This window comes from Sceloporus occidentalis, unplaced genomic scaffold (assembly GCF_023333645.1).
Source record: "Sceloporus occidentalis isolate IW3139 unplaced genomic scaffold, rSceOcc1.0.p SCAF_5, whole genome shotgun sequence".
Taxonomy (NCBI): Eukaryota; Metazoa; Chordata; class Lepidosauria; order Squamata; family Phrynosomatidae; genus Sceloporus; species Sceloporus occidentalis.
Window position 1 is genome coordinate 87,100,551 of NW_028316985.1, and position 17,026 is coordinate 87,117,576.

General features: G+C 39.3%; 1 protein-coding gene across 4 annotated transcripts in view; it reads right to left on the reverse strand.

Moving 5' to 3' along the window:
- The window catches only part of CACNA2D1 (calcium voltage-gated channel auxiliary subunit alpha2delta 1), a 463,694-nt gene extending 447,743 nt beyond the window's left edge, over positions 1-15,951 (reverse strand). For all 4 annotated transcript variants that reach the window (XM_089524632.1, XM_089524630.1, XM_089524631.1 and 1 more), the window contains exon 1: positions 15,521-15,951. In XM_089524632.1, the coding sequence (XP_089380758.1) occupies positions 15,521-15,651 (131 nt within the window). In that variant the 5' untranslated portion in view covers positions 15,652-15,951. The remainder of the gene's footprint in view (positions 1-15,520) is intronic.
- Positions 15,952-17,026: the final 1,075 nt, after the last annotated feature.

Here is a 17,026-nt window from a genome sequence, read left to right on the forward strand (position 1 = left end):
CAATTGGGGGGGGGGGACTGGTGACACAGAGAAGCACTGCGCTAGAAAGCACTAAAAGTTGCACTGAAAGACCATTTGTAGCTACTCCAGTGCCGTTCTATGGTCAGTGTATGTTGGACATTGACCACAGAGTTGCACTGGAGGACCTAGAGATTCCTAGAGAGGTGTCCTCTCAGGTAAAAACAGTGTTTTTGTTATTTGCGGTTTTTCCATATTCACGGGGGTCTTGTTCCCCCAACCCTAGCGAATATGGAGGGACAACTGTATACTGATTGAATTTTGGCCAGTGCAAATGGCAGGGATTTTCATTTCATTGCGTGTGGGGTTTTCTTAAATTATCTGAACTGTGAATTTCTACCTACTGAAGAGGGAAAGAACTTGAGGAAGATTAACAGAGTTTCCCACCCCTATTGCAAGAAGCCAACTTTTCTCTTATAAAGTGGTGACGGAGGAAGACATGAGGAAATAGCTTTTGACAACAGATCTTCTTGTTCTCTTTCTCTCCTACTCCCACAGCTTTTCCTGCCTAGTACACAATGGCCAGGATGTGATCCTCCCACCTGGAATATGCTGATGCTGACGTTTGCACCGACTTTGGTATCTGAAAACCTGAATTCATTCTTACTTGCAGGATAAGCAGTTATTGTCTTTACCTCTATGTAAATTTATAACTGCATGCTAATCCCAGAAGATAATTAATCTTCTAGGCCTCACACTCTAAAAACATGGGAAACCACTGGACAGACCATTGACTAAGTGAAAGAGAAGACAATCCACCCCAAAATGGTGGAGGGAGGCTCATGTATTTGAGCTGACCATTAATACCACTGGCTTATCACATATTTATTAATGCAAATAATTTATCTGTATGTTTAGAAAATACAATTTTAAAAGGAAATATTTTAAAAATCTGTACTGAGGCCAAAGGGAGAAAATAACCCTTTTTAACACATTCACATTCATGCTAGATATTAATTTGTATTATTGTGAGCTATTTTGTGGGATCAGTGGTAAAAGGAACAGTGGGTTTATTATCTTTAGGGGTTTTTTTTAAATGCCCATTTTCTCATGTTGATTATGTATTCTCTTCATCCAAAATGAAATATTGACTTTTAGTGGGATTCATGGTTTAAAAAGTCATCATGTAACAACGTATCTAACTCTGCTAATCAAAATGTAATTTACCAAGTCTCACAACAGCCAGCCACCTTATTTGTCATAGTCTATTTCCAGCAAAACACAGGCAACCAAATGATGTCAGAAAGAGCTCGTCATTTAAAGGGAAGACAAATGAGTACAGCCGATATCATGCATGGTTTCTTCTTTGATACATTACTATTCCCCTGGGTGTAATAAATGTAACACATTTCATTTTATACAGTCTTTCTACCCTCCAGGGGGAGGTTTCTATTGGTGTGGAACTGAGATCTCAACTTCCCTAATAAAAAAGAAAACAAAACAAATGAGTTACTTTGCTTTGAAGTTTAATCTTCCATACTGATGGCACAGCCTTCAGTATTGCACATAGGCCACTGTTAACTCTTCATGGTGGTAAATGTCTTCCATCTTATACACTAGCATGGCAAAGCATAAGGATGTGTTAGAAAAATGTCTTCAGAAATGCATTCATCTAAAGATACTGGGCATGAGCGCTTGTCCTTGACTTTCATCCCTGAGCCACTGGCTCAGCCAGTGTTGTCTATGAGTCAAAAGTTACATACACTGATCTCTATATTAGCCCTTTTCAGTGATCATGAACGGAGTTGGAAAGACTCTCATCCCATGCATTTATTCAACATCTCTAAGAAGACTAAAGCTATACAAAGACTCCTGCAGCGGTGCTGATGAATCCATAGCTGAACTTTTATGAAAGTGTCTTTTTGGTCACTATTAAGAGGTGTCTCTTTCTAAAAGTTTGTACAGTGCCACTATGTGGGTGGATGCAAGGGAATGTTCTGTATCCACCCACTTTGACAAATACAACGATTGCATTGGAATTCATTATCACAGGAAGCAAAAAAAAGTGATATTTTTAAAAAACATTTGGAAGAGGACACCTCTTAATAGTAATCAAAAGACCACTCTGCTAAAGTTTCGTAATGTCTCAAAATAATACATTTGAGTAAAAAAAATATGGCAATGCTAAATAACCTAAAGGCACTATCTTCCCTGAAAAGTTTCTCTTTTTCATAAATAATAGATAGACGTGCCAAATAATGTCCCAAACCTGAGTTTCTGGATAGGAGGCCAGAATGAATACCAATGTGTTTCATAGATCCAAAACACACTGCAGAAATAATCCAATCTGAGACCACTTTAACTACCCTGGGTCAATGCTAGGAATTCTGGGAACTGTAATTTTGTAAGACATTTAGCCTTCTCTGTCAGAGAACTCTGGTGCACTGAGCCAAGGAAGTTAAAGCAATCTCGAACTGGATTATTTCCGCAGCATGTTTTTGGGCTATAGTGTAATATCTGTGATAATTTGAGCACACTTCATGTTATATATAGTGTGTCTGTGTGTGTATGTATATATAAACTGAATTGTAACCAGAACAACTATTGGTCGCCTTAAATATTGTTAAGCAGTCAATTACAATTGTTGTTATTTAGATACAAAAAAGATTAAAAGTATTTCTAGCAGTAAATATCTCTACTAATTTAAAGCAAGAGTCATCATAGTGATTGGTGGTTAAAAGACATTATGAATCCAGATTAATTAATGCTCTAAATTGTTTCAAAGGTGCAGATATCTACACCGGTGTAACTATAGCAGAACGAAAGCAAAAGGATGTGCTCTAGCCAAATTTTCTTGAGAGATGTTAATTCTTTAAGAAGCACCATCTACCATCACTTGGGCTGCATCAACACTGCAGAAATAATCCAGTTTGACTTGACTCAGTGCTATTGAATTCTGAGAAATGTAAGATATTTAGCATTCTCTGTCATAGAACTTTGGTGCCACACTGAACTACAATTCCCAGAATTCTACAGCATTGAGCCACAGCAGTTACAAAGTGGTGTCAACCGGATTATTTCTGCCATATGAATGTAGCCTGAGTCAATGCAACCTGCAATCCTTTACATGTCTGCTCAGAGATAAGATCACCTAGGTAAAATAGGATTAACTCCCAAATGAGTCTGCATAGCATTCATCCTGACTGTGTGGGCCTCCCAATGCTGTTAGACTTTGGGAGCCAGCCTAAATATCATAATCAATGATGGGATGGGAGGGACGATATAAGTTACAGTCCAACATATGTAGGACCACACTGTACCTGTCCCTAGTGAAGAATAGTGATAATTATTATTGTCCACAATAATAATTAGACATAAGAAAAACCTATCTTAAAAATCAGCAAACAGCAGGAGCTGGTATTTATGTATTAGAAAGCTATTATCTGTTATTGTACACAAAAAGCACTTGGCTCCCCAATTCAATATATTGTATCAAATAAATTAATCAAGGTAGTAGCAAACTTCTAGAAGAGAAATGGAATAAAGGAAGGAAGGTGGGTGGGTGAATAAAAATCATGCATGTCAGCCCACAGCAGTTTGCTAATCCTCCTAGTTTTGCTTACTTCTTACACTGGTGGGCTGTATTCAGACTGAATGAGCATATGCTACCAACATTTGCCTTTCTCAAGGTATGTGCTGTCAGTTTCTGCTGACTCCTTGGTAAGTTTAAGTGCAATTAGGCTTACTTTTGCAATCTGCCTACAACCACTGAATAGACTGCTAGGATTTACACTCCTAATTCCCCAGGCCTCCAATCATCTTTTGGAAAGAAGCAGGTATGACAGCACCATTTCACTTGTTCTATAAAAAGCTTGTGCTGTGTATATGAGGCAGATGAATCAGACTTCCCACACAGATATACACACATGCTCCGGAAAAATCACGGCTAGGCCATGTTCTCCGGCAACGAATAAAAGGCGACTCTGAAGTAGTATTTGGTGAATACAGTCAGAAACAAACAAACCTTTTATCCTCTCTAGAGAAGAGAACCCTGGATAGTCATGCCCTTAAGAAAATGTTTAATCAAATGAGAAAAAGAACCAAGTGACAGTATCTGGAATCACCAGCAAAGGTGTTCTTTCCCCCTCACTTTTAGAAACCCTAGCTCCAACAACAGGGATTTACTTATAAAACTCTTGTTCCATCCTGTGCCCTATCCTCTTTTCAGCTATAACCACAGGTTATTATCTCAGATGAAATCAGGTATACTCCTAGAACAGATATGTCTACTGCTTTCTTTTGGTAGCCAAAGAGTAGCCAAGTGGCTAGGACAAATGCTACTAAGTAGTATCAAGCTTTGGACCAGAATTGGCCAATTTTTTTTCTACATGGGGTTGAGGGCAATGATAGATCCTCTCTAGACGGCGTGACCCTTTTTTAGCTTGCAAATGCATTTTGGCTACTAAAAACATAAAGAACACACTATATATCACTTTTGAATGCACACAAAAGCTAAATTAACAGCTAAATTAACACTGTGTGTGTGTGTATCAGTGGTCACAAGTGAGCCACATAGGCAAGAAGAACTGATGAAAGAATGGGACCCTGGCTGAATTAATGGAACTTGACTGTAATTTGTAAGTGCTAACAGAGCGAGGCATCAGAAAGCAAGGTGACAATAAGTGGAGGAAGCCTGTACATTCGTGAGGTCTTCCCAGCTTCCTTAGATCCATATGCATAATGAGGGACCACTCCTTAAACATTCATTTGTCAGAACAGCTATTTTTCACACACTAAATCTTTCTTAGGAAAACAGTCCAAATCAATATTTGGAAAATTTGTAAATAGTTTCAGCTGATATTCATCAGAAAGATGTTGACTGCACAAAGTGTGCTGGTGATGGGATAGTTATTAGAAAAATGGTATCGCTTATAACAATATTTATAAGCATTTGTTCCAAACATATTTCATGTGCTGCTTCAAAACCAGGCAAAAGGATTACTGTAATTAACTGCCAAAGCTCACTGATTTGTAGATACCATATAATGTCAATCTCTTTTATAAACTCATTACAATCCTTGTAAATAAATAGTGAAAATTGTTCAAGAAGCAAGAAATAACCCAGCTCCTGAATGTTCCTCCTGTCCCTGGAACAAGGATGTAGCCTAATCCAAAGACTTCTGTTGATTAACAGGAAAAAGATAGCAAAGTAAAATATTCCAGAACAAAAGCTAGCTCCTTGTGCCATTCACTTGAACAGTAAATTCCTATAGCTGTTAAAGTGTGAGGATGACCTACCTAAAGTGCTATCTATGCACAGAGTAGATTAAAGTTCAAGTCCCTTTCCTCAAACCAGGTATAGGTATATTCTTTACACTGGGCAAAGCTAAAGGAATATACACATACCTGGTTTGAGGAAAGGGGATCGAACTTTAGTGTCTGTAAAACAAAATGCTTCTACTCAGTTATAACACTAATTGTCTCTGGGTATAAGTTGCATTACATTGATGGCCCTCTATGGTGTCGTGCTTCTTGATAATAAGAAGTCACTCTGTTGGTTACATTTTTTAACAAAATGCTATTAGCTTTCCATTTTGGCAATATATAGGTTTGTCCGTTATACTAATGATTGGGTTTAAGGGTGAAATTATCATTCGCAAATGAAATTGTCAATTGTAGAATGGGTTGGTTAATGAAATGAAAAAGGCAGAATGACCCTGGTAGTGATGCAGGGTGGCAGTGGCACAGCAGAATTTTTTTAAATCTGGCCTTATTCTCACTATCAGTTAACATCCTACAATTTTTGCTCACGGAACAAACTCCTAACAAGGTAAAGGAGTCTTAGGGCACATCTGCACTGACTAAAAAGTTTTGCTGCCGTGCAGTAAATCACTAAATTTTTGAGTTTTGTTAAGAAAATCCTCTGCTTCACACGGACCAATAAATGGGAGAAATAGGTGAGTTTCTCCTATGCCATGATTGGAAACATTAACCAGTTTAGGCTTGATGAAAGCTTTGGTCTACCTTATGGAAGTCTCAGGACAACAATCTTCAGCTACCACTATCTAGAGAAAAGAAAAAAATCTTCAGGTCTAATACCTACTTCCCCGTTCTGGAGTCCATACCCAGAATCACCTGAAATAGTCAAGGAAATACCAACCAACTCAAAGCACTACATTTGACCATCTATTAGTAGTCATTTTCACAGAGTAGCTCTTTTAGTAAGGTTTTAGACAGGTAACAAATTCCTTGGTAAAACCATCAAGGTACTTTTTAAGTATTTAAGCAATTGCTTTACTTCAGCTGGGCAAATTTAAGAGGCTGACTAAAGTTCTCACATGTATTGCCATCTACTCATATTCAACAGGTGACGATTCATGTAACTCATTCAACCTTTTCACTATATAATACAGAGTCCATACAAGACAACAATGCACGCAAACCGATAAAGCCATGGTTTAAATTGATATTAGTCCTTGAATCAATTTAAACTTTCCATTTCAAGGTTTTGCAGCCTCACCAGAAATGCTTCTTAGAGCAACATGTAGCAATGACCAAGGCAATAAAGTATTTGGGTAAAGACTAAAAAAGAATGGCCGAAATCCATTTCTAAGGAAAGCATCCACATGCAACACAAGTGCAGGATTCCTGCAAGATTTCTATAAGGCTGGGTTGGGAATTGTACAGCCGTCATGATGTTGTCAGACTGCAACATCAGTGAGTCAGTACAAGATCATGGAAACAGCAATCCAACAACATCTGGACAGTCATGGATGGCCAATCCCTGCCATCTGGTTTATGAACCTGTTAGCCTCACTCTCATTGCACACATGCAACATATAAGCTGTGAGGGAAATGGCATTTTTGCTCACATCTCCACTGTCCCCATAAAATCATTTTCTCTGCCTGAAGCACTTTATTCATGCCCCTGTAGAGCGTTATCCTGCGTACACGAATACTACCCCATGCTTGTTGAAATAACTCCTGTGTAATTAATAGAAGATACAAGGCTTTCTGTAACCCTGATAGATCACCATGTTATAATGAGAAGAAAACCCAGGCAGAAAGAAAGCATAATTCACCAGTTTCAACAGGAATTTCTTGTGATCAATCAATGGAAGGCAGCACTTTTACCCAAAATGCCAGGCTCCATCAAAGGTCAATTTACAAAGAATGGGTTGCGACTTCAGTATCTCTGTGCCTAGTTACTGGATACTGAACACCCTGTTTGAGCTCCTCATTTACAGAGAATTTACTTTAATGACTGCCTTGGAAAATTACATTTTGGACTACTGCTCCCAGAATTCCTCAGCCAACATGGCCAGTTACAGTTATCATAAAAAATACCAGGCTCCATTGTCATGTAATCTACTTAGGAAAGGAAGATGACTTTTTTATTCTTGCCTGTTCCTATTTTAGAGTGGTTTACTGACCAGCCAAAAAGGACTTTTATCTTTTGGCCAGTAAAGAATACAATGGGACAATGTTATCTGCTGGGGTTTGGTTCCAGGAACCCCTGTGGATAACAAAATCCATTGATGCTCAGGTCCCATTAACTACAATGGCATAGCAAAATAGTGTCCCTCATATAAAATTGAAAACCAACATTTGCTATTTGGAATTTCTACTCATTTTTCAAAACATTTTCAAGCCATGGATGCTTGAATCCATGGATTAAAAAAATCCATGGATAAGGAAGGCCAACTGTTTTGTTAGACAGAGCATCAGAAGAAGGGTTGTTATGTTATAGCCATTGCTTGGCCAGAAAAATGAAATGTCTAAGAGTCTAGTTACCAAAAATTCAAAAAGATAGTAGCAGACAGTGAATTCTTGATTCAGGGCTTACTTCATAACCTATAATATTTTTTTCCATTAATGTTAACATTTAGCATATAGCACTAATGCCAAAGTAAATAAAATATATTATTATAGCTATATCTATATCGCAAAAAGGAGACAGAGGCTGCACATCAGCCTATCTAAACCCAAAGTCCTCTCTGCTGTTGTTCCCCAGCAATTGGCATTGCACACTCATACAGTTGTCTTTCAAGGTGAAGTGATGTTTTTGTATGCCTTCAGGTTGACTCCAACATATGACAACCACATCGTAGGGTTTCCAGAGGTTTCCTATTGCCTTCCCCTTAGCCTAAGAGAGGGTGACTTGCCCAAGGCAAACTGGGATTGAAAACCTGATCTCCCGGAGTTCTAGTCCAATATTCAAACCACTGAACCATGTTAGCCCTCGCTGTGGAAGTAGTAGATAGCTACCCTGACTACCAACCATCTTCCACCAATCTGTCTTATTTTTAAAGTCATCTAGTTTGGTGGTTTTTCACCATGCCATATAGTAGCAAATTCCACAATTTGGTGTGATGAGTGACTTCCTTTCTTCGGTCCTGAATCACTGACTATTCAGATTTATTGAATAAACCTCACATCTAGTACAGTGAACCCTTGTAATACACTGGGTTTTGGTTCCAAGATCCCCCATGGGTAACAAAATCCGTGGATGCTCAAGTCCCATTAAATATAATGACATAGCAAAATGGTGTCCCTTATAAAAAAAATGGAAAATCAAGGTTTGATATTTGAAATTTATATTTTTTTTTTAACATTTTCAAACCATGGATGCTTGAATCCTTGTATAAGAAATCCGTGTATAAGAAGGGCCGACTGTATTCTGTTGGAGGGGAAACAATCTTCCTATCGTCTTGCCTCATACCATGCATAGTTTTATATTCTTCTGTTCTAGTGCTTTATTTCCTCTTTTTTCCTTAACTAAACCACCCCAAATACTATGATGAGTGAGCTCCTTCCCCAGTGCCTATCCAGCCATTAACCTGCAGCTACCTCTCCACAATTTGCCTATATTCTCCTAAAACCATACAATAGCTTCAAGTTGTCCAATAGAAATTAATACAGTGGTGCCTGTATTACCTGACTATTGTCTGGCCTTGGCCAGTTTGGATTTGAGACCAAAAGAAATGCACATACACACAGCAGAGTTCAGTGCTGCTCAATCACTACTTCTCAAAATCATCCCCAGTCTGAGCCAAAGTCCCATTACATGCAGAAGCAACATCTTCTACTGAGCTGCATGCAGCCACATGCACATTGCACTTTTGACCCAGCAAAGCCCTAAATGTCCATATCATGTCAACCCTCGAAACTATGGATTTTCTCACTCCAGCCTTTGCCTGTCTTTACAGCATCTGCTACATTTCTGCCATATAGAGTTAAAGCTGCAACAGGTTTGATTGTAAACAGTGAATACAGCCTGTAACTTTGCAACTGATCTTTGTGCCACACAAGCTCCCAACCTGCCCTTCTAGGAGCATAAGTGATTATGGTATTAACCTCAAACTTTTCTCATTCTACTCATATCCTAGAGCAAGTCATGCTGTTGTCTCCATTTTACAGAAAATGCCCTAAAATACAAACTTGATCATTTTTTTATTAAGGAAAGAATAACTCTATGGTTTCCAGAGAGACTTCTCTTCTGGGTTTCTCAGTTAACTGGCAACATAATATCTTCCACTTCTTTTCTCTTAACATTAAGAGTTATTGGGGAGGGGGGGGGGCGGATACCAATCTATATACAATGAGGATTATAATGTGGACTTTTCATGCATAAAGACATCAGAAAGGATGAAGGATACAGGTGAAATGTGAGTTACTCTAATCGAGTAACAGAATGCTAATTGTATGTTTATTCCAAAGTGAAATCCAATGTGTTCGATAAATCTTACTCCCAGAAAAATGTATACAGTATTACAGCCTTAGACTTCTTTTGATATAACTGTTAGTTTTTAATTTCCTTTTGGACAGTTGAAATATAAACTGGTTTCCTTTCTGTAACAGAACCCTGAAAGGTGATTCAGAATAAGAAAGCAATTAGGGAGGGGTATATTTAACCCTTTCCCAGCAATCTACTTGGTTTACATAATTAACATATTTGCATAATAACTAACAAAATCTAGAGGTAGGGAATTAACATATGGCAACCCTAAATCAGAATATTTTACTGAACCATTTTAATTCCAGTTTATATTATGTTTCTTGTTTTTGCTCACTGATCATGCAACATTTTATCAGAGTTCGCAAAGACTTTTCCAGTGCTTTAGTGACCAAAAGCAAGTGTTTGTCTGATTAAAGGCAAGCAAGTTCCATTATTTCAAAGAAGGAAAATGTTACAGATCTACAGTTTAATATTTTCCAGCTGCTAGATCCTTAATATAATATAATATACAAATCAAGTGCTAGCAAGATACCTTAGCAACCTCATTTCTTTTTAGTGAAACTTGGAGTTGGGAAATTCTCAGACACTTGGATACCAACGAAAGGAACATGATGCTTTTTCCTCTAGGTTCATTTCTTCTCATTGGTAAAGATGCATTTCAGTCCAAAATCATGTCAGTGATAAAACTTTGTGATATTAAATATTTTTACAATATTAAATTAAGCAACTATCAGGAAGTGATATAGAGCCAAGAGCATAAAGGATGATGTAAATATTCCAGTATTCACCTCTTCTTTGTCAGTTCTCTAAAATAAGCATAGTGCTCAGTCAACACATCTAAACATTTCCACATAACACACATACAAAGCAACAAGGCTCCTGACAGAACAGATGGCCAAAAACAAAAAAGATCTACACATGATATGCACCCAATTGTACCTTCCTGAGTGGTCATATTTTACCAAGAATTCTTACTTTTCTTATGATGTGTATTACAACTACAAGCGGTATTTAACATAGGTGATGGGGAAAACCATGAAGTGACACTATACAGCCAAGTGAAAAATCTATATTTTGCCTCTTCAGCCTTCCTTCAGTTTTCATAAAGGCACTTGTCCATGATTAACCGTCGCCATAAACAATTACACCACCAGACAAAACACGTTAAAAGGCACAAATGTGCAACAATTTTACCACTCGTGAAAAGATAATGTAAAGTCTGAAATATTTTTGATTCCTAGGATAAAATTCTTCTGGATAACAAAATGCTTCCAAGTCTATATTCTCTTTTTTTAAACCAAGCATTTCTTATTAATGTGGACAAGGATCTACCTATCTCCAAAAGGGGCAGTCTAATTTTGCTTCTTTTGAATAGATCCTGAAAATTTGAAGTAACAAGAAATGCCTTGGGCTTATTTTCAATTCATTTACTTAAATGCAAGACAAAACACACATTTGGTGGTTTAACAACATGAGAAAGTACACTGAAATACACAATTATCAATGAAATTGGAATAATTCAGTCCTCCATATATATATATATATATATATATATATATGGACAAAACATTCCAATTAATTTTAAAAAGCAAAGTATCTTCTTTCTTTCTGTTTTTGAACAAAATATCCTTCTGTGATTAGTACAAAGTACCTTCTTTCCCATGTCAAAATCATTTTTACGAAATAAAAGCCAACTGTTCTGTTTCCTAACACACTTAAGGCTCTTGAATAGAACGATTTATCATCAGTTACACATGCAGCATCTCAAAGTTTATCTTACACATCATTTAGCAACAGACAAGTTCACCCTAAGCAGAGCTGTCCACACAGAAACAAAAGAGTGCTATGCCGTGTGTGACAAAAATGGTAGTCGACTCACACTGGCCAAAGGACTAGGATTGAAACAGCCCAATTCCAGCCCTTTTAATCAAATTGGTGTTGACAATATCTATGTTTTCTCTAAAACAAGCCTGAATACATCTTTGTAGACATTAAAAAAACATTTTTTTTTAAAAAAAAATCACTCATTCACACTAGGCACAGAAGTTAGAATACAAAAGTGTTCATTTCCAAAATGCTGTTTTACTATATATGTATTTTTCCTTCCCTCCTCAGACAATATCTCTACACTTTATTATAGCATAAGCTATTTTGAAAGATGGAAGACTAAATAAATGGAATCTGTTTTCATGATAGGATTATTAAAAAGAAGCCAGGGGCCCTCTGTCTTTCTCTGAAATTTAATTAAAGGAAATATTCCTTGGAACCAGTCATACCCCAGCTGCTCACGAGATTTTGCCTGGATAAACTAATTGGCTGCCTCATTTTTCTTCTCAGTCATATCTACCTTTAATTTGGTTATATTTGGTCCTATCCTGTACAGCAGGGGTTAACAAAAATCCTGGTAGTATTTATAGATCAATCTAACACACTGAATTAAAAAAAAACTGCTTTAAAAAAATTAAAATTAAAAAGACAGATGTCAACCAGCTATCCTTGTGGCTTAGTCCCTAACTGGAAAACTGAGTGTGGCTTTAAAAAGAAGCAACAGTCCTAAAGCACAGTCTTGTAAAGGTTATCACATGCAGTGGATAGGAAAGTATAGCATGGTTTTTCCATTACGAGAAACAATTGTACTCTAAGCCTATTTGCTACAACAAATAGCAGTCTATTTACAAGACAGCCCTGTGTCTTGTAAATCTAACCCTAATTGTGCCGGCTAACCAACGGTACCTCTACTCACAAATACAAGTTGCAAACAATAGTGGTTTTTATCCTGGCTTAGGCTCCTATTCATTTTGTTCATGTTCCATATTTCTTTACACTAGATGACCAAAATGAAAGTGTCAGGCACCCAACAGAAAATGACAAGACACTTAAATGTAAGGGGGGAAAAATAAACCATTTTGTTTGGTTAAATAAATCATAGGGTATTCTGTTATTACAGCTTAGGGGGAATAAGTCTTGCTTTTACCCCAGAATAGCAAAGAGTGAACTCTAACTCCAACTTAAGGAAATTAGGTAAATGGTGAAGTGCCAACTCAAGTCAGGCTCTCTCTAACCCTTCTAAAAAGGCAATCTATTCCAAGCAGTTTAACTTTCTCCTTCCAGCCATGAGGGCCACCCAGCTGAGCTTAAAGAGAAACGGAAACACCAAGAATTGAAATCTAATTGGAATAGCTAACTAGCCAATCGGCAAACCAAGCCAGCGACAATCCTTGGGATGTCTTCCTTTCTGCACCAACTGAACTGAGTACATTTGGTAGTCATCCCTGTCAAACAAGCTGCGGTTGGTGGGTTTTATTCAGTCTTATGCAAAATGTCTCCACAGCAAGCTTTTCACATGGAGATGCTGAATGATAACCATTGCCTGATAAGAACCCAAGTGGTTCTCAAGCAACGAATATTCTTATTTAACCTACCTAGATCGAAGAGCCAATCTCAAGCAATAAATATTCTTATTTATAGTTGCATTAACTCCCTCTCTCTCTCCCTGTCCCTAGTCAAGACTCAAACACTGAGCTGCTTCCATTATTATTATAATTATTATTATTATTGCCTTCATTTTATTTATTGCTGGGATATGGGATTGTTTATAATTCTGAATTTTTACTCTTATATTTTATGGTTGCATTTGTGTTGTAATCCACCTTGATTCCCTCGGGAAAAGATGGAATATAAATAAATTATATGATTATTATTATTTATATATATATTTGATGTGAAGCCTGCCTTCCTGTGGGCAAGTTTTATGCTAATAAGTGTCTGCTGCCATCATGCATTCGGGCAAAACCAGTCCGGGAAAGCAAATCCCTGGCACAAAATTAGCAGCGTTCTGCCTTAAAACTGCACACTGTCTAGCCGTGTAACGGGACGCTACCTTTAAGATGCTCAGATACCTTATATAGATTTTTTAGCACAGTTTTAAAAAAAGCAAACAACCCACCCACAGCTCTGGTTTTTGCACATGCGTGGAAGCATGACACACAGAGACATGTAAAACAAACCCTGGACCTGTCAAAACATTCCTGCTGGAAAGCATCCAGGTCGCAATGAGCAGAGGATGGATTAGGATCTAATGGAAGGAGGGCTGTGACTTTGGGGAAACAGTCTTCAAGGTGGGGGGGGGGTAATGATTAGCGAGAGAGAGAGACCCAAACAAGTGTGTGTTGTGTTGTGTGTGTGTTGAAAACAAACATTCCCTTCTTCTTTTTTAATACAAAAAGAAAAGCAAATCTCGGTTGGGCTAAAATAGCCATCCAAGGCACAGGGGTGGGGGATGTAACTGGAAACTTTCCTCTCTGAGCACAGCTGAAAGGGTGGCTGGGAAAAGTCTATTTTGAGCTGCTCTCAAATTCTCAAGGCTAGGGCCACATCTACACTGCAGAAGGAATGCCGTTCGATCCCGCTTTAATCTCCATGGCTCAATGTTACGGAATTCTGGCTCTTTGGAGCCTGGAGGAGAGTCAGGCTGGTCTGTCAGAGAGCTGTGGGGTCACAACAAACTACCGGGCTCTTATTATCATCATCATAATCACAATCATCATTATGATTACTATTATTATTATTATTATTATTATTACAGTGGGACCTTGTTATCCGCTGGGGTTTGGGTTCCAGGACGCGCCCGTGGATAACAAAATCCATGGATGCTCAAGTCCCATTAAATATAATGGCAAAGCACAATGGTGTCCCTTATACAACATGGAAAAATCAAGGTTTGCTATTTGGAATTTATATTCTTTTTTAAGCTGTGGATGCTTGAATCCGTGGATTAAAAAATCGGTGAGTAAGGAGTACCAACTGTATTACTGTATTATCAATATCATTATTATTATTATTATTATTATTTTCCCCCCAAAAAAATGGGACACAAAGCAGCTTGCCAATCAAAAGAGTAAGGCAACAGGGGCAAAATGGATTCAAGTGACAGGAAGAGAACTTCCTAAGGGGAAGAAGAGCTGTTGTTTGAGGAGGGAAGAGGCTCCCTTGGAGAGTGGTGGAGTCTCCTTCCTTAGAGGTTTTGAAACAGAGGCTGGATAGCCATCTGTGGGTATGCTTCGATTGTGAGTTCCTGCATGGCAGAGGAAGGTTGGACTGGGTGGCCCTTAGGATCTCTTCTAGGATTCTATGAAGCCTAGGCTGAATCAATAGGAGTATATCTATATCCCTCAGAGAGTGGTGGAGTCTCCTTCTTTGGAGGTCTTGAAACAGAGGCTGGATGGCCATCTGTCAGGGATGCTTTGATTGAGAGTTCCTCCATGGCAGAATAAGGTTGGACTAGATGACCCTTAGGGTCTCTTCCAATAGCCATCTGGTAGGGGGATGCTTCGACAGAGTTCCTGCAGGACAGAAGGGGGTCAGACTGGATGGCCCTTTGGGTGTCTTCCAATAGCCATCTGTCAAGTGTACTTCGATTGTGAGTTCCTGCATGGCAAAAAGGGGTCTCTTCCAATGGCCATCTGTCAGGGGGGATGCTTTGATTGTGAGTCCCTTCAATGCAGAAGAGGGTCAGACTGGATGGCCCTGGGGGGTCTCCTTCCATCTGTAGGAGCCTATGCTTCTCATTAGAAACCCCCTTTTCAGAGCACCCAAAAACTACTACCAACCCCTACTTTTTTTCTTACCCCCCCCCAACACACATATCCTTCTCCCTTTCAGTCCCCCCACAATCTGGTGTCCAGTTTTCATGGCTTACCCCCAGAAGACACCCTCCCTCCCTTCTCTCCCTCCTCCTCCTCCTCCTCCAAGCTGGGTCCCCCTTTTCCTTCTCCCCCATCCATCCATCCATCCATCCTTCCCTTCTCAGGCAAGAAGACTTACGTGTTGGCTGAAGGGAAGGGCCCCTCGGCCGAGATGGGGACCACCACCAAGCCCTGGGAAAGGGCCAGGCTGAGGAAGAAGAGCCAACGCCAGGAGCCAGGAGCCAGCATCATCATCATCATCATCATCATCCTGGAAGGGCTTCAAAAGTTTAAAAATAACACTAAGAATAAATGGAGAGAGAAGGGAGGCTCCAAGGGAAGAAGAGCCACAGGCAGCTGGAGAAGGAGGAGGAGGAGGTGGAAAAGCCCAGCCACTCGCCAGGGCTGCTTGGCTCAATCTGGGCACCCTCCCTGCTTTATTTATTCCTTTTGAAGGGAGAGGAGGAGGAGGAGGAGGAAGGGTGGGCCCGCCAAAAATATAATAAAGGGGGAGACTGGGAAAGAGAGAAGGAGAGAAAAGAGAAAGAGGAGGAGGAAAAGGAGGAGGAGGGATGGAGAAAGAAGCAGCCAACTCCCAAATGGGCGGGAAGGGGAGGGATGAAAAGCCATACAAGGCGAGGGAAGGAGCCTCCCCAAACTTGGGGCTTTGTTATGCCTTCCCCCTCAAAAGGCTTTCCTAGTTTGGGAGCCCCCAGTTTCCCTGAGGCAACTGGCCTCTTTGTGGAGGGGAAAACCCTCTTCCCCTTGAGGCCTTTGGGGCTTGCAAAGGAGCCCCCCTCCTCCCAGCTTAGTCTGGCCACCTCTCTCCTCCTCCTCAGCCCCACACAAGACCTCCTTCTGGAGTGATGCCCTTGTTCAATTTTTTAAATTGAATATATATATTCTTTATTCTTTCTTTTCCTTTTAAAAAGCAATACATCAAATACTGCATTCATAATCTGTCTTCTTGAATTCCATATCGGCATCCCGCATTTCTGACTTCCCACCCGAGTATAAAAATAAACATGCCTCAGTCATTTGTCGTTATTTATTCTAACCTCATCATTTTCATATTTCAGTACTACTACTAATAATAATAAAATTATTTTTATCCCACCCCTCTGCGGAGCACAATCGGGGAGGCGTACAACATTAAAATATATATTCCATTTACAGCTCTATAGAAATAAACTATAATAAGCATCATCATCATAATGTAACCCCCAAGCCCTCCCCCTCTTAAAATACAATTAAACCATTTACAATTTAAGACTTGCTTAAAACTGTAACAATAATAACAAAATAACAGTGGCTATAGACAAATCTCAGGTCATCGAGTTAAGTTTTCTTTTGGTGGCCTGGTATCTATTCAAGAAAGGGCTGCCAGAAGAGATTCGTCTTAACAGCCTTTTTAAAGCTGTTTAACGTGGTAATATGGCAGATATCGTCCAGGCCGTTCCATAATCTGGGAGCTATAGCCGAAAAGGTCTTCTGGGCGGTTGGAGACAGCCAAGGTTGCAGCAAATTCCTCCCAGAGGACCTAAGTGTGCAGAAGGAGACAGTCCCAATGGTAGGTTGGACCCAAGCCATTGAGGGCTTTAAAGGTGGTAACCAACACCTTGTACTGGGCCCAGACACTAATAGG